Source organism: Capsella rubella, unplaced genomic scaffold, assembly GCF_000375325.1.
Source record: "Capsella rubella cultivar Monte Gargano unplaced genomic scaffold, Caprub1_0 scaffold_4, whole genome shotgun sequence".
In the NCBI taxonomy this organism is placed as follows: Eukaryota; Viridiplantae; Streptophyta; class Magnoliopsida; order Brassicales; family Brassicaceae; genus Capsella; species Capsella rubella.
Window position 1 is genome coordinate 13,994,388 of NW_006238920.1, and position 27,115 is coordinate 14,021,502.

General features: G+C 34.9%; 6 protein-coding genes across 8 annotated transcripts; 3 read left to right on the forward strand and 3 right to left on the reverse strand.

Annotated features, from left to right (window-relative positions):
* Positions 1-83: 83 nt before the first annotated feature.
* On the forward strand, positions 84-3,157 carry LOC17888111 (UTP:RNA uridylyltransferase 1). The gene is made up of 6 exons (XM_006295797.2): positions 84-1,406; positions 1,592-1,960; positions 2,068-2,291; positions 2,378-2,441; positions 2,516-2,712; positions 2,791-3,157. Exons 1-6 carry the CDS (start codon positions 201-203, stop codon positions 3,023-3,025), a joined length of 2,295 nt encoding a protein of 764 aa, XP_006295859.1. The 5' UTR covers positions 84-200; the 3' UTR covers positions 3,026-3,157.
* A 45-nt stretch (positions 3,158-3,202) lies between these two features.
* On the forward strand, positions 3,203-4,244 carry LOC17889387 (glyoxylate/hydroxypyruvate reductase HPR3). The gene is given in 8 exon segments (XM_006296111.2): positions 3,203-3,619; positions 3,621-3,644; positions 3,646-3,667; positions 3,749-3,902; positions 3,905-4,013; positions 4,015-4,054; positions 4,057-4,126; positions 4,129-4,244. Coding segments are annotated over 8 exon segments (912 nt in total). The 5' UTR covers positions 3,203-3,218; the 3' UTR covers positions 4,221-4,244.
* A 2,122-nt stretch (positions 4,245-6,366) lies between these two features.
* On the reverse strand, positions 6,367-7,967 carry LOC17888530 (histone deacetylase complex subunit SAP18). Its single transcript, XM_006295106.2, has 6 exons — positions 7,824-7,967; positions 7,677-7,709; positions 7,438-7,548; positions 7,156-7,251; positions 6,674-6,748; positions 6,367-6,571 (listed from the first exon to the last, which is right to left on the reverse strand). Exons 1-6 carry the CDS (start codon positions 7,929-7,931, stop codon positions 6,539-6,541), a joined length of 456 nt encoding a protein of 151 aa, XP_006295168.1. The 5' UTR covers positions 7,932-7,967; the 3' UTR covers positions 6,367-6,538.
* A 2,665-nt stretch (positions 7,968-10,632) lies between these two features.
* On the forward strand, positions 10,633-12,753 carry LOC17888958 (agamous-like MADS-box protein AGL6). Its single transcript, XM_006294795.2, has 8 exons — positions 10,633-10,889; positions 11,391-11,469; positions 11,586-11,647; positions 11,765-11,864; positions 11,974-12,015; positions 12,110-12,151; positions 12,242-12,396; positions 12,497-12,753. Exons 1-8 carry the CDS (start codon positions 10,708-10,710, stop codon positions 12,591-12,593), a joined length of 759 nt encoding a protein of 252 aa, XP_006294857.1. The 5' UTR covers positions 10,633-10,707; the 3' UTR covers positions 12,594-12,753.
* Positions 12,754-13,923: 1,170 nt separating this feature from the next.
* Positions 13,924-17,526, reverse strand: LOC17889989 (MADS-box protein SOC1). 2 transcript variants are annotated; one of them, XM_023784064.1, is made up of 9 exons: positions 17,201-17,526; positions 16,775-16,889; positions 16,484-16,695; positions 15,279-15,360; positions 15,032-15,093; positions 14,835-14,934; positions 14,703-14,744; positions 14,541-14,582; positions 13,924-14,355 (listed from the first exon to the last, which is right to left on the reverse strand). In XM_023784064.1, exons 3-9 carry the CDS (start codon positions 16,663-16,665, stop codon positions 14,224-14,226), a joined length of 642 nt encoding a protein of 213 aa, XP_023639832.1. In that variant the 5' UTR covers positions 16,666-16,695; positions 16,775-16,889; positions 17,201-17,526; the 3' UTR covers positions 13,924-14,223. The 2 variants fall into 2 exon arrangements, with proteins under 2 accessions (XP_023639832.1, XP_006294978.1); XM_006294916.2 differs by lacking the exon at positions 16,775-16,889 and having other exon boundaries at positions 17,201-17,525.
* A 4,370-nt stretch (positions 17,527-21,896) lies between these two features.
* LOC17887590 (lysophospholipid acyltransferase LPEAT2) lies at positions 21,897-25,705 on the reverse strand. 2 transcript variants are annotated; one of them, XM_023784335.1, is made up of 14 exons: positions 25,140-25,705; positions 24,761-24,941; positions 24,574-24,633; positions 24,217-24,380; positions 24,070-24,133; positions 23,908-23,976; positions 23,726-23,821; positions 23,510-23,554; positions 23,235-23,305; positions 23,057-23,123; positions 22,884-22,934; positions 22,652-22,762; positions 22,511-22,558; positions 21,897-22,399 (listed from the first exon to the last, which is right to left on the reverse strand). In XM_023784335.1, exons 1-14 carry the CDS (start codon positions 25,607-25,609, stop codon positions 22,283-22,285), a joined length of 1,614 nt encoding a protein of 537 aa, XP_023640103.1. In that variant the 5' UTR covers positions 25,610-25,705; the 3' UTR covers positions 21,897-22,282. The 2 variants fall into 2 exon arrangements, with proteins under 2 accessions (XP_023640103.1, XP_023640104.1); XM_023784336.1 differs by lacking the exons at positions 21,897-22,399; positions 22,511-22,558; positions 22,652-22,762; ... (5 more) ...; positions 23,908-23,976; positions 24,070-24,133 and having other exon boundaries at positions 24,254-24,396; positions 24,576-24,633.
* Positions 25,706-27,115: the final 1,410 nt, after the last annotated feature.

Sequence of the window (27,115 nt, forward strand, 5' to 3'; positions counted from 1 at the left end):
CGGTCAAGATATTATATTATGTGTGAGGAGGCTGTATCCTATTTCTTTCTATATATATATATTAAAAAAAAACACACAAGAACGAGATCCGTTAAACCTTGAAGGGAGAGGGAGATCTGGGGTGTGGGTCATTCAACATTGAAAGGTCTTCGACTTGCCGAAGTGTTTCAGTTTCGCTCTAAAACTTTCTCTCCTTCTCCATGGCGGACGGTGGGGCTGCCTCTCCAGCTCCACCTTCGGAAAACGTCGGGGATTTTATTTTGTCACTTTTGCAACAGAACACCAGACCTTCTCCGTCACAACAAGGTGGTCCTCCTCAGCATCTCGATCCGGCCATTGCAGCCGTTGGTCCAACCGTGAATCCCTTTCCTCCGTCGATTTGGCAATCATCTAACGGTCGTGATCATCGACCCGGTACTCTTAACCCTTCTTGGCCTCACGCCGCCTTTTCACCTCCTCCTAATCTTTCCCCCAATTTGCTAGGGTTTCCTCAGTTTACGCCTAACCCTTTTCCTCTGAACCAATTCGACGGCAACCAGAGACTATCTCCGGAAGATGCTTACAGATTAGGGTTTCCTGCTACTGGAACTCACGCAATTCAGTCCATGGTACAGCAGCAGCAGCCACCGCCGCCGCCGCAGTCTGATTACAGGAAGCTTGTTTTTGGCTCTTTCTCGGGGGATGCTACTCAAAGCCTTAATGGGTTACGTAATGGGAACTTGAAGTATGATTCTATTCACCAGGAACAGCTTATGAGGAATCCCCAATCTGTTGTCTTGAATTCTAACCCGGAGGATCCAAACTTGTCTCATCATCGGAATCACGATCTCCATGAACAAAGAGGAGGCCACAACGGAAGAGGAGGAAACTGGGGTCCTATTGGGAATAACGTCAGGGGTTTCAAGTCTACTCCTACTCCTCCTCCTCCTGGATTTTCAAGTAACCAAAGAGGCTGGGATATGAATTTAGGAAGTAAGGATGATGATAGAGGGATTGGTAGTTTCCAGAGGAATCATGATCGAGCAATGTGGGAGCATTCTAATTTAAATGCTGAGGCTGATAGATTAAGGGGATTATCTCTTCAGAATGAGAGCAAGTTCAATCTTAGTCAACAAATAGATCATCCTGGACCACCTAAGGGTACAAGTCTCCACTCTGTATCAACAGCTGATGCTGCAAATTCCTTTTCGATGTTGAACAAGGAAGCTCGTGGTGGAAGTGAACGTAAAGATGAACTGGGGCAGCTCAGTAAGATGAAGAGGGAAGGCAATGAAAAATCTGGCCCTGGTGATGACGAGATTGACGATTTTGGAGAAGATATTGTTGACTCTTTATTGCTTGAAGTTGATACCGACGACAAGGACGCCAAAGATGGGAAGAAGAATAGCAAGACTTCTCGCGAGAAGGTACGTTTCAGTTTTTGCTTAGGCTTATGATATGTAGCTAAAGTCAACAGTTTTTATATACTAGTAATGACTTGTTGGGAACATTCAGTGATGGTGTTTAGCTTGTGTAATCTATCTATTCTGGAACCAGAAAGGATGCTTTATTTAGGTTGGGAAGATTATTTAAATTGGGGTTTGGTTATCAGGAATCGAGAGTGGACAATCGGGGTCGGTGGCTGCTTTCCCAAAGGTTAAGAGAGAGAAAAATGTATATGGCATGTCGAAATGACATCCACAGGTATGACGCTCCTTTCATGGCAGTGTACAAGTCCCTGATTCCTGCAGAAGAGGAGCTGGAAAAGCAGAGACAACTAATGGCACAGCTAGAGAATTTAGTTGCCAAAGAATGGCCTCATGCAAAATTGTATCTTTACGGGTCATGTGCTAACTCTTTTGGTTTTCCAAAGAGCGACATTGATGTTTGCCTTGCAATCGAAGATGATGATATCAACAAATCTGACATGTTGTTAAAGCTGGCGGATATTTTGGAATCAGATAATCTCCAAAATGTGCAGGTAAAATGAAAGCTTTTTACTCATGTAAACATATTGATTAGGTATTAATTCACCTTTTTGGCTTGTGAATCTGGTGCCTGTATTTATGAAACATGTATTTTGTGTAGGCACTAACAAGAGCTAGGGTTCCAATAGTAAAACTTATGGATCCGGTTACCGGGATATCTTGTGATATCTGCATCAACAATGTGTTGGCTGTTGTAAACACAAAGCTCCTGCGAGATTATGCACGGATAGATGTGCGTTTAAGGCAGTTGGCGTTCATTGTGAAACATTGGGCAAAGTCGAGAAAGGTTAATGAAACTTATCAAGGAACACTCTCCAGCTATGCGTAAGTTAGCATAAATTTAAATGAAGTTAGTTCAGTTTCATAAAACACACTTGCAGGTGATAACTTTTAATTCGTAACCTTTGCAGGTACGTTCTGATGTGTATCCATTTCTTGCAACTGCGTAGACCGCCAATTCTTCCTTGCTTACAGGTGTGTGTAGGAATACCATCTTTTTATGTAATGTAGTGAATTTTCTTCTTTTATTTAAACTATTACTTGTGCAGGAAATGAAGCCTACATACTCAGTTCGGGTAGATAATATCCGGTGTTCATACTTTGATGATGTTGGTAGACTCGATAACTTTGGATCAAGTAACAGGGAGACAATAGCTGAGCTGGTATGGGGATTCTTCAACTACTGGGCTTATGCTCACGACTATGCGAATACTGTTGTGTCAGTCCGCACCGGATCCATACTTGGGTAAAAATTGAAACTCAGGTATACCTACTGTAACATCTATGGTGCAACAATCTCAGATGAAATGAATGTGTGTTGCAGGAAACGAGAGAAGGACTGGACGAGAAGGGTGGGGAACGATAGGCATTTGATATGCATAGAGGATCCGTTTGAGACAAGCCATGATCTGGGCAGGGTCGTGGACAAGTTCAGTATCAGAGTGTTGAGGGAAGAGTTCGAACGAGCTGCAGAGATTATGCATCAAGATCGTAACCCATGTGCCAAGCTTTTCGAACCATATCTGCCTGAAGATAATAATGGACAAGGCCACAAGTAAAACCTTAAAAACATTGAATCGGATTCGGCTGGCTTTTATGTAAATATTAAGGCTCTGTTTTTTTTTTGGCTTGGTTACACTATTGTTGCTTTTATATGATGGTGATGGATGCATAAAACTTGCCTTTGTACTGAGTGACCAGAAAAATATAATTGAACAAATTTTGAAAAACCGTCACACCGCTAATAAAAAAATGTTGACGACGAGCTCATCCATGGAGGTTCTGCCACGTGTCCTCATCGTAAAACGTCCCGGCGCCATGGCTGTGTTGGAAGATAGCTTCGTTGCGTCCACCAAGTTTGAGATTCTGAAAACCTTCGAGTCTCCGCTTCCTCTTCCTGAATTCTTGGCCGATCAATCTCACTCCGTCTCAGCTGCCATAGCCCCTGTAGCTGCTCCCGTCACAGCCGATCTGATTCGTCTCCTCCCGAATCTTCGCTTGGTTGTAACTACCAGCGCCGGCGTTGACCACGTTGATCTGGTCGAGTGTCGCCGTCGAGGCATCTCCGTCGCCAACGCTGGCCCAAGCTTCTCCGAAGATGTCGTAGATAATGCCGTCGGGTTACTCATAGACGTTTTCCAGCGCATTTCCGCCGTTCGTTAAGCAACAGTTTTGGCCGGGATTATCCCCTCGGTTCCAAGGTTTACAAAACATAAATAATATGTCTTGACTTTTTCTAATATGCTAGTAATATTTATTTCCATCTGATGAATAATTTGTAGTTGGGGAGAAAGCGAATAGGAATCGTGGGACTTGGAAGCATTGGCTCGATGGTAGCTACAAGGCTCGACGAGGCCTTTGGTTGCCAAATTTCATACAGCTCAAGAAACAGAAAGCCATCTGTTCAGTATCATTATTACATGGACGTAGAGGAGATGACAGTGATGCACTCATAATCTGCTGTGAACTGAATGATGAGACAATGCATTTGATCAGTAGAGATGTTCTCTCAGCTCTGGGAAAGCAAGGCGTGATCGTTAACGTCGCTCACCATAATCGATGAGGAAGAAATGGGCTTGAGGGAAGGTGTGAGACTGGTGGTGCTGGTTTGGATGTTTTTGAAGATGAGCCTAATGTGCCTAAGGAGCTTTTTGAACTGGATACTCTCCCCATTGTGCTTTCATGACATTGGAAGGTTATATGGACCTCAAAGTTAATCTTTTGCTTCAACTAGCATTTTTTTGCTTCTCTTGATCTTTTGGTAATTTTTAGCTAATGTGTTTTTAGGATTTTGCAACGTTTGAGCGTACTGAATTTAAAGCATTGTATTTCTTTTTCTTATCACAACTATTCATCCGTTCGGCTTTGGATTCGATGAAATATGTTTTTGTAAGATGTCATTAGTTTTGTCTACTTGTTTATATCTTTAAAAGTTTCACAATGAAAATTATGTTGAGTATTCGGGATAAAATTAAAAGTTTCGAATATTATATTATTCAATCAGTTTCCTGATCCCTGATCCTAACCCAATCCGATACAAATAAAACTAAAAGCAATATGAGAAGCTTGACGTTAAGTACTGTGTGATTGTGAGAAATCGAATATTGTGAGTAAATCGAAAAAAATCGAAGACAAAATTGTGAGAAACAGAGGTAAAAATGCCCATTTGCCTTAACACTCCTCCATTCACTCACAATTCATCACATTCATCTATGCCATAACTATGCCATTCACACATCTATGCCTAACATTCATCTATAATCTATGCCCCTAACATTCATTTATAAATCTCTATGCCTAACATTCATCTATATACATAACATGCCTTAACACATTCATCTAGATCTATGCCCCTAAGCCCTAACATTCATCTATACATATATATATCCTAACATTCATCTATGCCTTTCACTCATCTATGCCTAAACATTCATCTATATATACACCCTTAACAAATTCATCTATATATAAGACCCCTAATTCATCTATAACATCTATGTGATATATGCCTAACATTCACCCCCTAATGTCTTTTATCAGGAAAGAAAATATAAATTATTATTGCTAACATGCTAGGTAACTTTTCAACAAAGCCCGGGGAAGAAGGCTTGATTACGAACGCCACACAGTCCCAGTCCCAACTCCCTACCAAGGATTTTTGGTTTCCCATGCTCTCTGCAAAATTAATTAACCAAAAAATCAATATACTACAATCGTTTTTTCATTTGTCAAAGAGGAATTTGGAGGACGAGAGAGTGAGGAGTAAAAAAACATTTTGTTAAAGTGAAAAATATCCGTCAAAAAAGTACATGCATATTTTACATAAACTTGAAAGCAATTTAGAAAGTCAAAACAAACTTTCATTCTTTCTAATAAAAAATAAAAATAAAAGACCTCATTCTATGTTATCTTAAGACACAATATCTAAACTAAAAATTCAAAGGGATAATAAAAAACAGTTATGTGAGAAAGAAATACGGCTAAGAAAGTTAATATATTAAAAAGAGTTTCAGTTCAGTGTTATGGCTAAAAAGTCATTTTATTGTCGACATCGTTAAGTTTTAGCCAGCATACATACAAAATAGATTTTAAAACAGAGCATTTATATTTTTAACATTCAACTCTATAAAGAATGATTAAAAGAGAAGAGCAGGAGCTAAACAGACTAAGAACCATTTTTAATTGCAAACAAGCTAGAGGAATAAGACCAAGAATATATTTATTACCTTGTAAGAAGAGATGATGATGCTTCAAATTTTGTTTTTCTCTCGGCTAACGATGCTTCATAGTTTGAGTGAAAGGAGGACTCAAGTGGAAGAACAGAAGAAGTGAAAGAGAGAAGAGATAAAAACAAAAAAAATGGATTGTAATAATATATGACACCAAAGTAAAGAGGATTCGGATTTCTTCTAAGTTCTAACGCAAAGGAAGGAGTAAGTATGCATATATATAGACAGTCATTATTTTAAGTTTGTAATTAAAAATACTAAATATTCAAACGGTAAAAGAAAATGTTACCGTTCCCCAACGTTCATATTCTTCTGCTCTCATGTCAAATCAGACGGACCGTTGGAACACAATACGGGGAAGCGTAAACGTACTCTCTCCTCAATTCTCATCATTCAATTTTTTTTTCTTAAAATATAATCCAATCAAATATATTCTTTAAGAATATTTCAGATGCATTGCTTTATCATCGCTCTCTGACTCTTCTTGTCTATGCTTAGTGTTGTTTGAATCCCTCTTTTTTTTTTCTTTTTTTTCTTTTTTTTCCTCCGATGTTTAATACGAGTATTTACTTCTACAACGTTCGGATGAAATCTTAATTTTAAAATTTTTTGTATATAAAGAGGCTAATAGTTTTCCATCTTTTTTATTTCTGCTTCTTTAGGAGAGAAAAAACCATAAACAAAAACGATAGGCATATATCATACTAAAATCATTAGACATATCATTAGTGCACAGACCAGATCCAAAAATACATAACATGTCTAAACGAAGTTTGAGATGGTACAACCATGGAATGTGTGTTCTTCCCTCTAAATCCCACTAAAGGAGAGACATAAAACCTCCTAGTAAATTGCCACATCCAGATAATCTCCAATCTGCAAATATAGATTGATCAACTGCGGTTATAATTGGGCAAAAATAAGGTTTATCTACTACATCTCATCCACAAGATGTGATCTTCTGTGTATTTAACTTACCTCAAACCTAAGTTCGGAAAGCGTTTTGCTGTCATCTGGTTGTTTCCGGTTTGGATAAGACATTGTCTGCCCAACCTGTATTAACAGAAAACAACCACAAGATAAGTCTCTTCTTATATGTAAACATCACTGAGAACAAAAGTTAAGCCATAACAATTGAATCTGTAAGCACCCATTCATTCAAATTTATACATTCTTAATGCCTATATATAATGATGTGGTCTCTCAAGTTTCAAAAATAAGTAAGCATGAGAAGATCAATCGTCAATGCATAACATGCTTTTAGTATAACAAAAGACATGTTCAAGATATTATAGAAACATTGTTGATAATAAACTCTGAATGATTTGGTAGGTAAAATGTGAGAGTAGGAGGTGTGGCAGGACAACACAGATATTCTAGAATGCATTAACGATTATATATGTGTGTGGCTATCATTACATCTCATCAAGAAAGATTGTGAAGAGAAGTAATCTTATTACCTCTTTCACGATAAAGCGACCGTGCGAGTCAGGATAAACAAACGCAAAAGACAATCTTGCATTCCTTCTCCTAGCTGCTACGGAAACTTCTTTCACCTGCAAAGAGAAACAATCCCCCAAAAATGTGAATTTTTAATCAACACTCAACAGAAAAACAAAGTGAGACCTGAAGCTGACATCTCTCATATTCAAAAAGAAAATTACAATACAAAAGTTCTCTAAGAAAGCTGATATTCTAGTTGTCTCGAGCACCTAATCTAAATCTTAAAGGCAAAGACATACCAAATCTGTTAACTCACGAAGAGTGGCATCTTTCCATGTGTAGATTTGAACTTCATCTTTTGGTTCTTTGCCTCTCACAGCATAATCTTCCTGACTATGATGACCACCTGTCTGCAATCAAACCTCCCAATTAATCTTAATTTTGTAGTCTAATTCAGAGAGCAAACATAGCAGATTCTCAAGTGATTAAGCTTGCAATTATTCGTGAAATCAAAAGAACAAAGAGTGACGAAACGAACCTTGGTGAAAACACGAAGAAGCAGGGGACATGTCTGCGATTCCAAGGTTAAAGAAATCAGTGAGTGGAGATTAAAAAAACCCTAAAAAAGAAAACCCTAGAAGATGTTTGTTTCAACAAAATCGCGAATATGAAATCGAATTCAAACCTTTTCACGATCGACAGGTTCAGGTTTAGGGCGAGGAGGTTGGTTAACGCCTCTCGGAGGTGGCGGTAATGGTCTCCCTCCGCCTTGTCTTCTCGCTGTTTCAGCCATCTCTCTCTCTATCTCTCTCTCGGAAAATCTGAACGATGAAGAAGGTACTCTAATGTCAGAGATTTTGATCGGACTGTTTTAGGCCCACAGTTATTATACCCTAATGGGTCTGTTGTACAAATATTTGGGCCTTACTCTTTTCTACACATTTTGTCGTTAATGGCCCTTTTATGTGTAAAATGATTAAAAAGTGTAATAAATTGTATTTTTATTTATATACCACCGTTAAGGCCCAATTAAGGAAAATGGGCCTTAATGCTACACATTTATCTTTTTGCTAAGCTTGGAAAACACATATTTGAATATCATTGAGTCAAAAAATCAAAATATAAATAAAGAAGAGAAAATACCGTATATATATAGCAAATAAATCCATATTCAATGCATAATAAGTGACTTCAAGTAGTGAACAACTAGGATCCCACTAAAAAAAAAAAGAAAAAAGAAAAAACCATATGATGTTCTTTAGCCTATTCCTTTTGCACCATTCTCGTTATAGTAAAATGGTAAAAGAAAAGTAAAAGAAGAAGAAGAAGAGAGAAAAACGAAAAGAAAGAAAAAAAGAAGAAAATGGGGTCATTGAATGGTGAAAGAGAGAGAGGAGGGAGGGTTAACATTTTTTCAGACGATAAGGAGAAAGGACCCTACACCCCTCACATGAAGCTGCAGTGTCATTTCCAAAAAAAGAGTGTGAGGGGTCGTAATTTGAACGAAGAGAAATTAAAGAAAAAAAGGATCATAAAAAGGAAACATTACTATAAAGTGAAAAGTATGAAATTTATGAAGACTACCCGATCTTCTTTGCTTCCCTTTCCGTATTTGGCATGCCCCTAACCACCACCACCACCTCTTCCTCCGCATCTTTGTTTATACCAACAACTTAACAACTGATAGACATTTATATTTACACATGGCTTTGTGTGTTTTTTTAAAAGGGAAATACTAAATAGTGTACTAGTACCATATAATCTTGTCCACCATGTTCAATGGAACTCGACCAAACATAAAAGGGTTTTATGTCATCAACACGTACGACTTTTTCTTCTTTTCTTTTCTTTGGATTGGACACGACGAGAATGGGGTTTGGTCAGTGTCCGATCTACTTCTTCATTTTTCTCCTTCTTTGTATTTAGTCTCGTGTTTTTCTTTCTGCACATGTACTAGAGATAATTACAACTCTTAACTGGAAATACATTAAGCTTTCTTATACATGTATTATCAATTTAATTATCTGATTGCAATTTATGAGATATAATTAATGATCATTTTTTTTTTTTTGTTCCATAATGCGGCAATTCTCTGTTTGTTTTGTAAACTTATTTGTTGTTTCCCTAGCCAAAGGGATAATAACTAAACGCTGGTTATAAAATAGTTACGTTTTTACTTATCGAAAGCACATAAAATATGACATATGAAAAACTATTCATTGGTTTTTAAGGTTTAAAATATATGTTAAAACCAACGATACTGATATATTAAACATGTGGTGATGATGAGGTTTGAATTTTATTTTATGTCCTTAAGAGACCACAAGACATTGACACGCCGACTGATTGATTAAAAAAAAAACGTAAGGCCTACAATACAAAAGCGAGAATGCATATTACATATGTATGATTCATGCATGTGATATATAATTCATTCCATTGAGCTTCTATGTCTCATTAGCCGAAAATTAAAATTGACGTTTTTAACCGAGGCGAAGTGGTAGAAACTAAGAGAAGTGTCAGTTCTCTAACTTATTAGGTACCGTTTCGATGAATAACGCTATAGAGAGCCGTCATGATATCGCAAAGTGGGAAAAAAAAAAACATCAATAACTTGATTAAAAATAATCCTTTGAGATATTCGTATGAGTAATAAACTATTATACTATATACATAGGAAAAATATCTCAACCTTCAAATCATTTTCAAGGGTAAAACACAACATGTATGAAAACCAGCTAAGCTCTGCGAGAGAGTGAGAGCAATTCAAAACCAATGATGAAATTTTCTTCCACTTCTTTGACCGATTAAAAGTTCCAAAACTAGTAAAAACAAGCCAGCATTAATTTCGCACACGTAATTAATTTCCTCCGATGTTAGGTCAAGTAGACATTTTAATCAAAAACATCTTATTTGAATCACGGTTTATGCAATAACCAAAATATATATATACTTGCTTATATAGATCATAGATCAATGCTTCACCTCATTCACTAGAAAACCAATTCTGTCTGTTATTTTGTAACAATATATAGATGAATATAGACTATATAGTGATCATTATATTGTTAACAACAACAAAAAAATATACAATAAGTAGATGAACGTGAGTCACAACATTTGGAAAAAAATGAAATACTTTGAATTTTGAATATCGAGCTCTTGGAAAGGAAGAGAAAATAATAGAAATTTTCAATGGTCCGACTGCTACAAGTAAACTTCCATTCTTAGGAATCTAGCTATAACGATGAAGACAGAGTTATCATTTTGTTCCATCAAATATTGACGCCATTTATTTTTTTTCTCCAACAAAAAAATATCTCATTTTTGTTAGTGTCACATACATATTTATGACGGATAATAATTAAATTATAAGGAAATATTTAAATATCCACCATATTACTAACCTACCAATAGCAATATACATTAAAAAAAAAAAGAGTTTTGTAGTATATATAAAGAAACACATTATCGTGTACGATATTAATAATATTCCTTTGACGATCTACACTTTTAAAAGCTACCAATTCTTGAGAAAAAGAAATCAGAATCAAGAAAAGGAGAGAGAGATGGGAAGAGGGAGAGTGGAAATGAAGAGGATAGAGAACAAGATCAATAGACAAGTGACCTTCTCAAAAAGAAGGAACGGTTTGCTGAAGAAAGCTTATGAGCTTTCTGTTCTCTGTGATGCTGAAGTTGCTCTCATCATCTTCTCAAGCCGTGGCAAGCTCTACGAGTTCGGTAGTCTTGGGTATCTTTTGCTCCTCCCACGAACCATCTTTTTATTCATTCAATAAAGTTAGTTAGTATTTTTTTTTTTTTAATATTGAAAATTGATTAAGTGAGTTCTTTTATTGTTGGTTACTTGGTTATATCTTACGATTCAAGAGTCGAATCATGTTTTTGTCTCGTGTGTATTCTTTACGGTTGTGTCTTTTATCCTGTGGTAATTAGGGTTCATCGTTAGATATCACCTCTCTCTCTCTCTCTCTCTTGGCTCCTTTATCATAAGTTTATGGATCCGTCCGTACGTTATACTTTGTTGATTGAATTCCTTTGATTCTTAAATGTTAAAGATGTCAGATTTCAAATGATTTTTTCTTTTTCTTTTTGTTTTAAACAAACCTAGGTTTTCCCTTTTAGACCCAGTGTGTAAGATCTAGCTAGAGTTCTTTTCTTGTCCTAAGAAGAATCTTTGTCAAGAACAATGGTCTCTAATTTTAAATATATATTTGTTCAATTGAATTTGTAGAATTTCAAGAACAATCGAACGGTATAATCGTTGTTACAACTGTTCTCTGGGAAATAATAAGCCTGAAGAGACTACACAGGCAAGTGTGTACATGTACTTTGATTTTTGCAATAAATGTTTCTAAATCTCTTTCTTCACATTCTTCTCGTTTACTCTGTATATGCATTTTCATTATCTATAATCTATATGGTGCAGAGTTGGTGTCAGGAGGTGACGAAGCTTAAATCCAAATACGAATCTCTTGTTCGCACTAATAGGTTTAGTGATATTTAGTTTTCTAGTCCCTTGAAATTATTAGATCGTTATTATCATCATATCTTCCAATGTGCGAATCTTATATAGTTAATTATATATACGCATGTTGATTGCTAAAGGAATTTGCTTGGAGAAGATCTTGGAGAAATGGGTGTGAAGGAACTGCAAGCGCTCGAGAGGCAACTCGAAGCTGCTCTTACCGCTACTCGACAGCGGAAGGTCGCATCATCTAGACTGGTTTCTTGTTTCATTGCGAATATATCATATATGATTATTATATATTGGAAAAAATCTCATATCATCTTACCTTTCAACTAACATAATGCAGACACAAGTTATGATGGAAGAAATGGAAGATCTTAGGAAAAAGGTAAAGTAATATCTAATATATTAATGTTCCATATATACGAAATTGATAAACATGTATATGCATATGATCAGTTGATCTATTTTTAAAATGGCAGGAGAGACAACTAGGAGACATAAACAAACAACTCAAGATTAAGGTTTGATTCTAGATCACAAAAATACTAATTCCTGCATGCAAGTAGATGTATATATGGTTTGGTTTTTAAGACTAAATTAATTTGCAATAGTTTGAGAGCGAAGGCTATGCTTTCAAAACGTTTCAAGAATTATGGGCAAACTCGGGTGCATCGGTGGGGGCTGTTCCTAACAATTCCGAATTCCCGGTTGAGACATCTCATCCAAATTCAATGGATTGCAACACCGAACCCTTTTTACAAATAGGGTAACAATTTCATCATTTTATCGTTTCTTGTGGAAGTGAAATGATTGAATAGAAATTATATTTTTATTTACAAGACTAGTTTGGTATATATGTGGATTAGGTTTCAACAACATTACTACGTGCAAGGTGAAGGGTCTTCGGTAACAAAGAGCAATGTGGCAAGTGAGACCAATCTCGTCCAAGGATGGGTTCTTTGAGTCTCAGTTGACTAGACCATGATGCCACGCCCCACGCTCAGGCCAATATATTTCAGCTCTGCAGTTGTTTTTTATACAATTTTCTTATTAAAAACAAAAAACAAACTTATGTATGTTTACTAAATTGTTTCATTTAATTTCCAGCAGTCATTTGAATCTATTTACATGTAGTAGGGGTTTAAAAAAAAAAGAATGACATTTATCCTTCAATTATCGTCGTCACTTGATCTAAAACATGGACATTCCAAATGAACTGAACACTAATAAATAAAATATTTTCAAAAAATAAATAAAATGAGGTCGGAAACAGTGAAATGTACTCAAAGTTGTAACTAAAAAAGAACGAATGAGAAAATGGCACGTAGGCGCCTTGGAAAAGGTGCAATGATGCCTTAGTAGGATCCCACATATAGCTGTTAGCTTGATTTGACTTTCAGAAAAGAGAGCTCCTCTTGTTTTGGCAAACCTTCCTCTGTTCCAAAATGTCTTCCCTTTTTCTTTATAAACCAAATCTTACAAGTTAATATCTAATCCCCAATTTTTTATTAGTACCGTTTAATGGGCTGTTATCACAAAGTAAGCCTTTTTATAAGTGGGCCAGTACAGAATATATATTATTAATAGGCCCTTATCTATGTTGTAGGCAAACATGCTATCATTATCCATCATGTGGGGATTGTGGGTAACTTAGCTAGATTTGATCCATTCTTATGCTGTAGTTTGATTAGGGCAAAGGGTTTTCATTTTTCATTTCTTTTTTGTTTGTTACATATTCAACTGAGGAAATAGTTCATATATGATTAAATTGTCTAGATGAATATGGCTTAGTCTTTGCATTGTCATCAGACTATGGGACTTTGCTTGTTTATGTAGAGTATTCTTCACTTTATGAGACTGGTACGAGCAATCATCAAGCCAATTCTTGGTCCACGAAGCTCCTAGCTTAAATTGTATGTTTTATTCTTTAAGTAGCATATTTTTGGTAGTTAATTAGCAACAAACATTTTTAATATAAATGCTTTTGTTTATTTTTTTTTATTATAAGAAAAACGTTATCCCATGATTCCCATGTTTAAGCAAATAAACGAGAAAGATTACTTTGAGAAAAAGAACTTCTAAAATTTTGATCGAATGCATGATGAGATATATACTGAACTTTTTTTTATATGAACTGACGAACTTTTCTCTTAAGTGAATTAGGTTTCTTTCTTTTTTTTTTTTTTTTTTACTTTTACCGGTTTTGGAATGTTCTAGTCTCGACTTGATAGCTCTCTATTATGATCAGTCAATCTGTTGTGGAACACCTTGACTTGAATATTTGAACAAGTCGTGTACTATTTCACCACGTTTCATAACTTTCAACCAATAAGTTGATACATAAAAACAAAAAACATAACCAAAATTAGATTCTTCAGATGAGGCAAGTGTAATTCAGAACATAGATACATAACACAAGCACTTCAGTTTTTGGCAGAACATCATTAAAGAAGAGAGTGAGAAAGAGTGAGAGTGAAATAAGACAACAAGAGAAGCAGCTTTAGTGTTTTTTTTTTTTTTTTTTGGTTACCTGTCCTTATACACTCTCAGTACTGCTAAACCTGTTTTAACTTACTTTTGTTTGTGGAGTGGATCACTTTCTTGAAGAGCAAGGTAACCCAATGAACAGTTGCGTCTCGACTTCAGAACTTGGGCTGCTCTCTTCATCACCTCTTCCACTTTCTTGATTCTTATTCGACCAAACTTCAGATTCATGAGATCCCCACTGCAGTAGAACAATACATATATAGAATGAAAAGGTCATCAAGGTGATTGAAGATAACCAATAAGAACTAAGTGCTCTCCAAACCTAATAACCCCCAAAAGAAAATTAAACTATCTTATCTTAACCCAATTTTTAAAAGTAAACATTTGCAACCCTAACATGAGACCCTTAAGAATATATTATACCTTTTCATTGAGCTTCTCGTTTTCTGCAGCTAGCGCTTTCTCCTGCAAAAGTTTTTTTTATTCCATTATTGTTAAAGCAAGCACAAGATATTTATTTTTAGTTGGAATATTCCACCATTTGTATATATACATATATCTATAAGCTCATAGAAACTACTTTACCTTTTGCTTGAGCTGCTCAATTTGTTCCTTAAACACTTGAGTCTAATTGAGATCATGATAAGTAAGTTAGAATGATGAGTGGTTATATATACAAGATAATTCGAAGAATTATATGTGGAGACATGTATATACCTTTCTAGCTCGAATACATTTGACACTTTTCTCAAGCTGTTGCTCAATCTGTTGCAGCTCCTCGATCGAGCATGATCCGATGCCTTCTCCCAAGAGTTTACTGATAACAAAAATAAAACACTTATATGATCTAATTAGATGATATATACAAATTAGTAATGTGTCTGTGTTAGTATATATGTACATATATCACAAACCGTTTAGAGGCTTCGAGTTGTTCAATTTTCTTCATCATGTTTGCTGCTTCATATTTCAAATGCTGTTGGTATATCACAAACATGTTATTGCATGTAAAACATCATAATATGTAGGTGACTTTGATCCTGTGACCTTGAGATTATATACAGATTATGTGGTTTCTATTCCTTAACCCTCTTTATATAGTATAGAAAAAAAAGTATATTAGCAAGACTTGATATATAGGCAAGGTCACAAAGAATTAACCTGCATATTTTCTTCAGAAACCGGTTTTGTGCTGACTCGATCCTTAGTATGCCTCAGATAACGTTCTATGGTATCTTGCATACTACATCATCAGAGAGAATAAATTAGTACAATGTAAGAAGATACCATACTACATCATCAGAGAGATTAAATTAGTACAATGTAAGAAATTAAAGCAACCCTCACAAAACATTATAAAAATAAAAGTCTTAATCGAAGTAATCACAGGACGTATAAGGACATAACTAAATGGAACTCATAACTTGAAAAGTCTTGTACTTTTTTTGGTTGTTATATGTTTCCCTCCATTTTAGACAACCAAAAACATGTGAGCTCTTAACTTTATATTTTGTAGGTTCGAGAGAAAGAAGTACTTTTCCCAAATGGACAAATCGTCTGAAACATCTGATCAAAAGCTGGCATTTTCCATTTACAGAAGTAATGATTCAACAAAAGCAAGTTTAGTTTCCCTTCTACCAAACAGTACAAGATGATAAAAGTCTTTCCTCATTTTCAAACATTCAATATATTTTGGGTTTTGTTCTATGTCAAAATCAGGTAAACAGAAGATGCAAACCAATTGCACTACTTTAGGAATTAGGAATGAGCATGAAATGAAGCACATGAATGATTTATCTACTAGAATAGATGGGACTACTTCCTTATCGTCGCCACATAGAGAAACCAGTTATGCTAAAAGCAACAGCAAGACAAAGCTTAATGTAACCAAACTGTGTATCATCCACCCAAAGATTACTAATTGAATCACATATCGAAACCCAAGAAGGGAAATAAAATCAAGGACATTGTACGTATGTGCAGCATGATGCAAATAGCTTTCCAGAGAGTTCTTTGGCACATTTATTTATAACTTTTTAATGATAACTTGCATAAACTAAATGTACTAGTGAAAAAACAAGCAAAATAAGAGTATGTACTTGATACTACTTTAATAATAGCCCTAATATTGTAGAAACCGAGAAACTCATTTTAACATCATCTCAAAGCAAACGTCAATTTAGATCTGTGATTCCACAAACAGCCAGCAAATCCATATATATGTAAGTAAACAAGGATATATAAAAAAAAAAAAGATTAAGATAAAAATAGAAAGGTTAATATGAGATCACACACAGAAACACACCTTCTCTCTCTCTCTCTCTCACACTCTCAGGAAGATTTATAAATAAAAATAAGGAACGTACTTGGAGCTGGCGAATTCATAAAGTTTGCCTTTGGGAGAGAAGATGATAAGAGAGACTTCAGCATCACAAAGCACAGAGAGCTCAAAGGCTTTCTTCAGCAAACCATTCCTTCGTTTAGAGAAAGTCACTTGTCTGCTTGTTGCATTCTCTATTCTCTTCATCTGAGTTTTTCCCCTCACCATATCTCTTTATCACTTCTTTGTTCAATTTACCTTTCACATTTAAAAAAGAAAAAAAAATTAATTTGTATAAAAAAAAAAAAAAGAAACTGGAGATCAATGGTGCAACCACCTGAGTAAGAAGATTAGTCATACACAGTTCATATATATGAATATAGCTAGGAGGAGGTGATCGAAATAAAGACTTTGTTTTATGTTTTTTGTTTCCTGATGAGAGGAGAGGAGGACTGATACGAAGTCAACGAAAGATGATGAGTACACAAAAAGCAAAACAATCTAAAGTAGTAGTAGTTGATCTATAAGTCTTGTGACATGGATTGCTTCAAAATAAAATGAAAGATGGAAATATTTGTTGGATTTAATTTGGAAAAGATGCAACTTCCTTTCATGAGATTTAGGAGAAAGGAAAACAAAACAAAAACATCAAATCAAACAGAAAGGAACCAAACCCCAATCAAATGTTTTAGATCCATCAGATAAATTAAAGGAAGGGTACTACAAAAGCCAAAAACAACAATAAAAGGAAGAGAGATCTTACCGATTGGCTAAAAGGGTTTTTAATGAAAACCTAACCAGCTGGAGAGAAGAGGTATGTGTGTATGGGCAGAGAGATATATAAAAATGGAGGGCGATGAGAGAAAAAAGAAGAAGAAGGAAGGAAGAAGATGATCAAACTTGATTCTCTAGGAAAGGAAGGACCTTTTTATGGAAGTAGCAGCAAAAGAAGTAGCTTTCCTCGTTTCATCTATTTGTGTGTCTGTGTAATAAAAGAAACAAAAGACAAAAGAAACTCACACACACTCTCTCTTCTCTTCTCTCTTCTCTTCTCTCTCTCTCTCTGCTTTCTCCTTAAAAAAAAAGATCCTCTTCTCGTTGTTGTAGTTATGGTAATGGTGTTGTGCGAATTATGTTTTATTTCTCTTTAATTTGCAGAAAGAATTAGAAAACAATTAAATAATATATATATTGAAAAAAAGAAAAGAGAGAAAAGTAGGAAGGAGTAACATAATAACAAAATAGTCAGTCATATGTGTCGAAAATATGATGGACGCTTGAAACCTCATCCTTTACTTATTTTGGAAAAAAAAGGCTTATGATAGACCAAAAATAGCATATTTTGTTACATATGCCAATATTTACACACACTTCTTTTTCCTTCTATAAATATCTTTCTTCGATAGAATTGGCTGTCAATTATATTTTCTTTTATTAAAATTTTTAAATATCTTTTGATTTAAAATGTGGACACAAATACTCTCTCGTACCTATATGCCCCCACTTGTGTAATTGATACGAAAATACAGTCTAACTTAACGGGGCATTATTAGTAATTGCGTACGTATTCGCAGTTAAAAGTATGTTAGTGGCAAATATCTATATCTACCACTTTTTTTGTTGTTGTTAACCTTCGAATTTCAAATTCTTTCGTCTCTTTATTATATTTAGTTTTAATCAGCTTTTTTAATTCACACTTTTGGCGCACAAATCGTATATTAATTATAGCTTCTAAATGCTATCAAAAATTTTCAAATCTTTAGTCTATAATATTTTGAAGTCCCAAATCAGCTGTTAATATTCATACACTACAAATGATCTCTCTTCGTAATTATGTAGTTAAATAGGCTTGGTATTATTTCAACAAATCACATTACAAACCAATCAAATATTTGGAGTTAAAGAGAGAGAGAGAGAGAGAGTGTGTGCGGGTGGTTAATTATATATGGAGTTGAGTAGCGATGTGTCTAAATTAAAGAGGAACTTGCCAATTTTGGTCGCTGAGATAATATAAAACTTTTTCTATAGAGATTAAAAGAAAACGTAACTTTGAAATCCAATTATAACAGTTCAGATTATCGAACGTCTTGTCTACCTTAATTAGTGCCTAGTGGCACCATAAAAAAAAAAAAAAAAATCCTTTTTTGCGGAGATAAAATGGTTAATCGTTTTTTTATAATCTATTTAGGGGAGGACCACGCAAAAACTTACTTACTTGGAAAAAAAATAAACATCATCTCACTCACTCTCTCGGTGGTGACTTTATATATTAAATATCACCGACCGACAGGTCTGAAATTATATTTGTGGATACATATTTTTGGAGTGAATTGTTGTACTATCTTTATATATGCTATAATATCTTGTAGGATGTCAAAAAAAAAAAAAAAAACAACTATATCTTGTATTCGTATAACTAAGTTTTACACATGTGTAACCCTACGTTTAATTTGGTTAGGATTTATCTTTCAAACCTTTTTTTTTATAAAAGATTTATAGGAACGTTATCGTTTCTTGTTTCTGTTAACATATTATCGTTACGAATAGTAGTAAATATATAATGACTCACACTTCTAATTGGTGTAGATAAATCCAGAAGAATTATGCAATATATTGTATCTCTCTGAACTGATCAACCAATATTCAAAGTGCTGTTCGTTCCTAAATGTTTTAAAAAGATTGTGTTAGCTCGAGTAGTAAATTATATATATGTCTCATTCAATGGTGAGATAGGACCGGACCATGCTTCAAAGTTTTTCTACGCGATTTGCAGTTTAACCACTACAAATATTTTGTTCACATGTTCGTTCACACAAAACAATTATGATGAGGTATGTAATATGTTTTCTAGCTAGCTAGTGATCTTAGACCAGAAATTGAAACATTGCTAAAAGTTTGGTATGCGTTTAGTCACGAGTTTCTTGGTTGGCCATTACACTAGTATGTTTTATAAGGCATGAAACGAAATTTGCATTTACAGGATGTGGTTAGCAACTTCAAAAAATTGGTGATCCGGTTATATATAATAAGTTTACAAGTCATAAGTCCATGCATGCAAGATCATAGTTTTAGAAAGCCTCTTTGTATTACATCAAATTAGTTTTTTTTTTTTTTGGATTAGCAAGAAGAAATATTAGAGAGATGATAATATTACTAAGGGGGGGGGGGAGAAAGAAAGGAGAGAGAGAGAAGGGGGGGTACAAAATTAGAAATACATCAACATCGTCCGTACAGTCACGTACAAACGTTAGCCAATGATAATTCGAAAACACACACCTCCTACTTTTTCTCATCAATCGAAATATCCCAATGACTAATTATTATACTATATTTATTTTATAATTTTTTAATAAAATATATATTAAATTCGCATAAGATATAGAATAGATAATTCGTGCTCCACACTTTGGTCCTCTCATATGGGACCCTTCCTCCCAAAAAATAACAAAAAATAAAATAAAATAAAAATCCATTATATATATCTTTTTCCAAATTTCTATAATAAAATTAATTAGCAACTATATCTAAATGGACCTACTCTTCTTCTTACCTCTTTTAACCTCTTTACTTCCTCTTTTAGGTTAACTCTATCTTTCGCTCTTTTTGTTTTCATTTTCCATTTCTGTATATATTCATACATTTCTTTTAGTTTTTTATGATTTACTAATAGAAATAATACATATCAAAACTAGTGTTGCACCCCTATTAATTTGAAACAGTGTCATTTGTCTAAGGCATAGTATCGTTATTTTTGTTGTAGATATAACTATTTCAGAATCTACACGTTATTGATTCAAAACAAAAATCTACACATATAGAAAAAACATGTTTGTAAATTTGTGAAGGCACCTAAGAAAAGGACGACAAATTCCTTTGTTGTCCACAAATAATATAAAACCTACTTCTTCTTTTTTTCTTTTTCTTTTTTTTTTTTTTCATTATACGTACTGTGTGTCTGTGTGTGTGTTTCTAACAATTTTAGGATCATTTTTATTGGTTTCTATTCTTATATGTTTGGTGGAAGTTTGAAGCTTCTATTATTAATTTTCTGTGCACTTCATGCATATCATCACTACGTTACGTTGTGACTTGTTTGGTCTCTCTATTCCATTTTTTAATTTCTTCGAATCTTATGAAATCAGTATTCCTAAATGCGTTTTTCTCGCCTTATCAATAAATTTTGTTTCCATGCGATAAGGTCATAATTTGGTAGCTGAAAAAAAAAGTCACTTAAAAACAGTGTTAATCCAATAAAGCAGTTGATCTGTTATAATAAGTTAGTTACGAATATATGTGAAAAAGAGAAAGAAAAAAAAACGTGTAAGCCATTTTTGTTTTTTAGACCTCAAGCCATTTTTCTTAAACCATGAAGATGTAGCATGTATACGATATTGTTGACTAAAATGAAAAATATTATTCAATTTTTTTTTTGTAATCCTGTATAATTCTAGTTGATGGTGTAATTTTGTGAATATTATCAAAGCATGGTAGAGTTGATAATGATTTTTAAGTTATATAACAGAATCATATGGAGTAGTATCTTTTCTCATAAATGATGAATTATACTACTACTACAACTACTACTATCATAATAACCCTTATATAAGATAAATCATTTTTATCCACCGAACTAGAGAACAAAATTAAGAGATAGAGAAAAATCATTATTAGTTGGTTTAACTTTTCTTGCGTGATTTGGGGGAAACTATATGTCCAATAGCCTTCTCTCAATACACATTTTTGCTTGCACATGTATTAATATTAATTAGCATTTTTCATTGGAATCCACTTATATGTATATATATATATCTCTCTCTATTAATAATATTAGCCTAATTCATCAACAAAGCGTATAAACCGTGTATAATAGTAATATATGGTTAGTAGACAAGTTGAATAATAAACCTTGTTTTTATATACCTATATAATATACTTTTAAGTTTAAAGAAGATGATGAGGGAATTGTGATTAAATCGAAAAATGTCGGATAAAGAGGGTTAAGAAAATGAAGATAATTGGAGAGTGTGAAGGAGAGGATTTATGGATATGATGCCCATTGGGGAGAGAGAGTTGGCACTTCCCACTTCCCAGTTGAGGTACCGACACATGTCGGGCACATGGGTCCTTTTGTGACTTGTAAGAGAGAGAGATTCACGTCCTCTGTGCACGGGACCACAGAGCGTGCTGTGCACCGCCCTATGCTGCTCTCTCATCCGACGGTCTTTCTTTCATCCGCTTCATTTTCTCTCCTTCTTTCTTCCCTTTTTCTATTTTTTTTTTAATCCATTGATTTTTTATATATATATATCTATAAACTATGCTTGCGTCAGCTTTTTACCCCCACCTGGGCTTCTTTTTTAATATATATATTCTTGCACTACTACTATGCAAAGAGTATATAATTGCTCAGATGCCAACAATAAATTTGACCTATCAATATGGAATTTTTCTAATAAGAGTTAAGGTAAAAACAATAAAACAATAACACTGATACAATCGGAATTTGGATATTACATATGTGATTTGTAATGTAATGTAACCCCAAAATTGACAAAAAAACAAAAACAAAAACAATACAAAATACAGCAAAGTTTGCTCAGAACTAGAGGAGCAAACACCATAATGTTTTTTTTTTTTTTGGGTTGAAACGGCACGCGGTTATAGGATGGATCCATCTTGGAGAGGGCATAGGCCAAAAACTAAGCATCCCCTTCTTTTTTACTTATACCTGAACATATGAAGACAAAACAACGGTACTATAATATACCACAAAGACAAGTTTATATCATCATCATCATCGCACCCAACACAAAAAAATCTTCTCCACCACTTTGTCTCTTTTGTGTTACGTTTGAGCAAAGATTGCTATGAGAAGGGGGTTTCTTCTTAAACATGTCAACCAGTCATTTTGGCTGACTCTTTGATCTTGATCTTCGTCAAGCAAATTGTATATTCCTTGAATCTGAATCATGAGATTAACCAAACCCTTATTAGGCTATACATCTTTCCCAGAATAAGAGATTTGGGTTTTCATTCCGATAGATGAATCATGGATGGATCTAAATGCACTTACCTCGTCCTTGTTCAAGTTTGGGATTGTGTTTTTAAGAGCATCTCCAAGCTGAGCCAAAGATATACAAGAGAAATTCATAAGAACCCATAAAGCAAATATGAGAAAGAGGTGTGAAGAATTAAAAAGAGAATTGTAATCTACTTCTTGAATTGTAATATAGCCATCTCCATCTCCATCGCAATGGGAAAAGGCTAGCTCGCATGTTTGCTTAAAAAGCGGCTGAGTCAATACATGGCCCGAAGCATACAAGAACTGCAGACCAACCAGCAGCAGAAGAAGCAAGATGTATTAGGGATTATATACTGAGAATTTCTGCAAGAGTTTATTAATTTCTCGCGATGATATTGATTCATAATATAAAACCTCAAATTACCTCTTTGAAAGTGATTGATCCGACCTTTTCCACATCGATGAACTCAAATATCTACAGCAGTATGCTCGTATAAGTAATGTTCTCAAGGCACAAACAACGATAACGGATGATAAGAGCACAACCATATTGACACATAAAGAAGGCAATTTCTTTTATTTATTATCTCCACTAACCCTTTTAGAGAGAGTAGAAGGCTTCAGTCTAAGACCCCAAAGAAAGTCATGTAGCCTAACACGTCCACTGCAAAATGGAAAAAATTCTTGAGGTTGTAGAGATATCTGATATTTCAAGCTCTGGAACGCGGAAAGAGATAATAATATCACTTTTTTAGTTACTGAGAAGAGTCATTACCTCGAGTCCGGATTCATGGAAACAAATGTATCCAAAAATCGTGTTGCCTCTAAGCTGCTTATATGGAAAAGCTGGAAAGGACAAAAGACAGAGCAACACAATTACTAGGGAGAAAAAAATAGGGACATTCAGTGAACATATATACAGGACACTACCAAAATAGTGAGGTTGGACATATTTATCTGCACTTTTATGTACCCTACAAAAGCCATAATGAAAGATATGGTTCTACTCTATGTAAGCAACAAACTTGTGGTGCTAGATGATAAACTTACCGACTCAACTCTTGCCATTTCAACCATGTAATTTGAAGGGTTCTCCTGCAACAGAACATTAAACGATGAAATAAATGGTCAGCTACAAGAACTGCTTCATGACACGGGCAGTTATTATCAAGCTTCCGTGGAATACATGACTTGTGGCGAGATATAGATAAGAGAGAACATGGAAAGGTATCAAAGAGAGTGAAACCAATCATGAGCTGCACATACCAGCTTTAGCTCAGTCGCTTTGTTGAGTAGCATCAAGTCCGCATATGAATGGGATGTTTGGACGACATTCAAAGATGTTGCAATTGCATGACTGGTCTGTATTCATAAGTACACCATGAGGACTATTTTTCACCATAAAAGAAGCAAAGAATGTAGAAAAAATAATCTCCACCAACACTCACCTTGTGTGAGAGACGCACAGCATTCTGTTTTTGCTTTTCATTGGGATAGATTACTGGAAGGTATTCAACCTGTTTAATTTCAAAAAATGTTTATCCAAATACGTCAAAATCTAAAACCAGACGATAAATCAACTAATCTTACGCGATATGCACATTGCCTACCTCCATGAAATTGTGAAACTGGGTGAACATTCTAAACATGAGCATCAACAAAGAAATATTTCCCCTGAAAGTCTCATAAAATGCAGTAAGGAGGCAGTCTATTTTGTAGAGAAGGGTAAATTGCGGAAAAAAATGAACGAGTCTCACCAGGATTGATCAAAATGTACATGGGGATACCGGACGACTACAGGTTGAATTGGATAACCAGGGATGAAAGCGCCAAGTTGGAAGGAAATAAGAACTTTGCCATTAGTTGTGGTTCCTTCCGGGAATAACAGGAGACGAGGAAATCTATCGCAGGAAGCTTTTCTCTGTATTTACATCCTTGAAAGCACATTCCGTATCAAATACAAAAAAACCATTTGAATCCTTTTCAACCACAAAAAGTTCACAATTCATGAAAATGGTGTACACAACAATCACTTCTTTGATAGAGTTACTCAGTAATAAAAAAAACACACAATAGAAATCAAATTCATGTCAAATGTCACAGAAACTCTATACCTTTATTTCATGCACGGCGTTCTTCCTTGATGCCTGTGAGAATCTATTCACGTATATCACCTACAGAGTACAAAAAAGAAAACTTGAAAAAACCTGAATCTGTAAAATAGAGAACAGCATCTTAAACCAATATGTCCTGATAAAATTCGCTAAGAAAACACTGAATATGAGAGTGCAAGCTGCCTACCTGCATTGCCCTGATAATAGTTCCAACAAACGGAAGTGAATCATGTGACTCAGATGCAACAATGGTCGGTGATAATTCATAGAAGTAGAAGATTGGTTCAATATAAGAAACATGGTTTGATACAACGATAGGAGCAATCTCCCTGCGTGCAGGTTTCCCTTTCCGTCTTATCCACTGATAACTGCAGGAGAAAACAAGATTATGAACATTGGAGAAAATAGCCATGGCAAGCAACACCACCAAACAAACGATATAACACCTTTTGAAACCAAACTGACCATTCCTCCAATCTTATTGAATACAGAGTAACTTTTGAATCTACGACTAAAAAAAAACACAAACTTGGCGTAAATTATAGAGAAAGTGGAAAACAACTGACCCGAAAGAGAAGAGGATACATCTAGTACAGATCCGAGTAATCCACATGATTCTGCATCGCCAAAGAGGCATAGGGTTCTCTTTATCTTTCCAGCCAGCAAGAGCCAATTTGGTAGCCAGGTAACCAACAGCTAAGCTAGCACCAAAGAGAACAAGCCTGACCAAAGCAATCGGGAGACAAATCACGATCTTAATCGCTTCGTACAATCCGAAAACACCAGGAGTATTGTTCCGGAATGGATCCACCGTGGTCGGACCAAGAACAGGAGGCTCGGACTCGCTGAGGAACCCGTAAGGACTAGTACGATGGTCAAACTCGAAACCACGTGAAACACGAGGGTCAACAACGGAGGGGAGATCAAGTCCTGAGCTGGAGTCGTTGTCGTCGTCGCCGCCGATTGAGATAACAACCTCTGGTTGATCGGATAGTTGGTGCTGGATCAGCGGAGACGACAAATCAGGATCCGCCATTCTCGGTGTCTGTAAGAAGAACACAGAGAGATGGAGGAAAGATAGAGAGAGAGAGAGACAGACAGAGCGGGAGAGATTGATACACGCTTTGCTCTGTGGTGGAATGTTATTTGTTTTCTTTCTTTCTACTATCCTTTTATTTTATTTTTCTGTTAAACTTAAAAAAACTTAAAAATAAATAATTATCGCCTGTAAATTATATATCTCTTCAACAATTTTGATATCTTTTTGAGTGTTTCTTTTCCAATTGTTAGAATTTGTATATGGGACATTTATAGAGCTAATTATTAACTTAACGAAAACTCGAGAACGAACCACTGGGTTTTATTATTGCAGGCTGTAGTTTAGTAAATAAAAATTATGCTCATCATATACTTTTTTTTTTTAACAACTTTTCTCATCATATATTGAAATTACAAGGGGGCACGATAATGTATTTTCGTCAACGGCGAACAGGTAATTATTTTACATAAAGGATATTATGATTGCACATGGATTCGGCATGGCACTTGTCATATTAATAACTAATCTCAAATGGCAATATATATTAAATTAACAACTATCGGATAAAGTATAGTAATATATTTATTTGATTTCCTACTAAACTTTTAACACACCTGTAAATTCTCTGAAAACATTTTTGCTCAGACATTTTATTTCTTTTTGTCAACAAAAACATTTTGTGTCAGAAATTTTGTATCCGAATTAAAACATACTAATACCATTTTCGCCATTTTTTTTTTTCTTGTTACATATGAAAAACACAAAAAATATGATTTTCCCTTTTGGATGTTGTTTTTTGAGGGTTGTTATTGTGGAAATGTGGAGATAGTATCCAAATCTTTTTAAAAAATAGCTAATATCCACAGTTTCGGTAGTTTAAATCGTTGTCCATCGCGTAATTGACATTGTTGGTCGACATACCAGTAATTAATAAAGCACTTGTCCAAATGGACCAAATCATTGACTTTGGAAGTGCGTGCAAACGATAATACGCCAAGACTTTTTTCTTTTGGGGGGAGAGGGGGGGGGGGAAGGGGGGGTATTTTTTTCACTGTGAATTAGATAGTAGAGACTACAGTAATGGACACTAGAGTGCGTAATAATAATTAAAGAAAAATCAAAAATTGCAATTGCACCCTCAAACAAAGGGATCGAGTCAAGTAATGGCTTAGGTACAAATTCATCAACCTACCCTAACTTGCGTTTGTACTCGAGTAACTCGACCCATCTTCACTTCTAGTAAAGAACAGTTTATTTTCTTTATTTGAACACAAAAGAGCACTTTCTAAACGTGAGAATTTGTTCAAGGACGCTGCTACACACATCTTCTTCTCCTTCATCTAACCATATAGTAACCTTCTTAAAAAAACTGTTGCATTACCTATTACCAAACTCGATTTCAGCTTTCGAGATTCTCTCTTGTCTCTTGTCCAGCCTTATGAATAACTCTTCTTTTATTTTTTTTATCTCGAAATACTCTACAGATGTTTGGAGACATTGAGG

What these genes read in the sequence shown, in the direction of transcription:
- LOC17888111 (XM_006295797.2), top strand. Translation starts at nt 201, where the DNA reads ATGGCGGACGGTGGGGCTGCCTCTCCAGCTCCACCTTCGGAAAACGTC. An exon ending in ATAATCTCCAAAATGTGCAG is followed by an intron (nt 1,961 to 2,067) that starts GTAAAATGAAAG and finishes TATTTTGTGTAG; the next exon opens with GCACTAACAAGAGCTAGGGT. An exon ending in GGAACACTCTCCAGCTATGC is followed by an intron (nt 2,292 to 2,377) that starts GTAAGTTAGCAT and finishes TAACCTTTGCAG; the next exon opens with GTACGTTCTGATGTGTATCC.
- LOC17888530 (XM_006295106.2), bottom strand. Translation starts at nt 7,931, where the DNA reads ATGGCTGAAACAGCGAGAAGACAAGGCGGAGGGAGACCATTACCGCCA. An exon ending in AACCTGTCGATCGTGAAAAG is followed by an intron (nt 7,710 to 7,823) that starts GTTTGAATTCGA and finishes TTGGAATCGCAG; the next exon opens with ACATGTCCCCTGCTTCTTCG. An exon ending in GTCGCTTTATCGTGAAAGAG is followed by an intron (nt 6,749 to 7,155) that starts GTAATAAGATTA and finishes CTGTTAATACAG; the next exon opens with GTTGGGCAGACAATGTCTTA.
- LOC17888958 (XM_006294795.2), top strand. Translation starts at nt 10,708, where the DNA reads ATGGGAAGAGGGAGAGTGGAAATGAAGAGGATAGAGAACAAGATCAAT. An exon ending in CCGCTACTCGACAGCGGAAG is followed by an intron (nt 11,865 to 11,973) that starts GTCGCATCATCT and finishes AACATAATGCAG; the next exon opens with ACACAAGTTATGATGGAAGA. An exon ending in TGGAAGATCTTAGGAAAAAG is followed by an intron (nt 12,016 to 12,109) that starts GTAAAGTAATAT and finishes TTAAAATGGCAG; the next exon opens with GAGAGACAACTAGGAGACAT.
- LOC17889989 (XM_023784064.1), bottom strand. Translation starts at nt 16,665, where the DNA reads ATGGTGAGGGGAAAAACTCAGATGAAGAGAATAGAGAATGCAACAAGC. An exon ending in TTTCTGAAGAAAATATGCAG is followed by an intron (nt 15,094 to 15,278) that starts GTTAATTCTTTG and finishes ATATACCAACAG; the next exon opens with CATTTGAAATATGAAGCAGC. An exon ending in CAACTCGAAGCCTCTAAACG is followed by an intron (nt 14,935 to 15,031) that starts GTTTGTGATATA and finishes TTTTGTTATCAG; the next exon opens with TAAACTCTTGGGAGAAGGCA.
- LOC17887590 (XM_023784335.1), bottom strand. Translation starts at nt 25,609, where the DNA reads ATGGCGGATCCTGATTTGTCGTCTCCGCTGATCCAGCACCAACTATCC. An exon ending in CTGTGCGTCTCTCACACAAG is followed by an intron (nt 23,822 to 23,907) that starts GTGAGTGTTGGT and finishes TTATGAATACAG; the next exon opens with ACCAGTCATGCAATTGCAAC. An exon ending in GCTATATTACAATTCAAGAA is followed by an intron (nt 22,559 to 22,651) that starts GTAGATTACAAT and finishes TCTTTGGCTCAG; the next exon opens with CTTGGAGATGCTCTTAAAAA.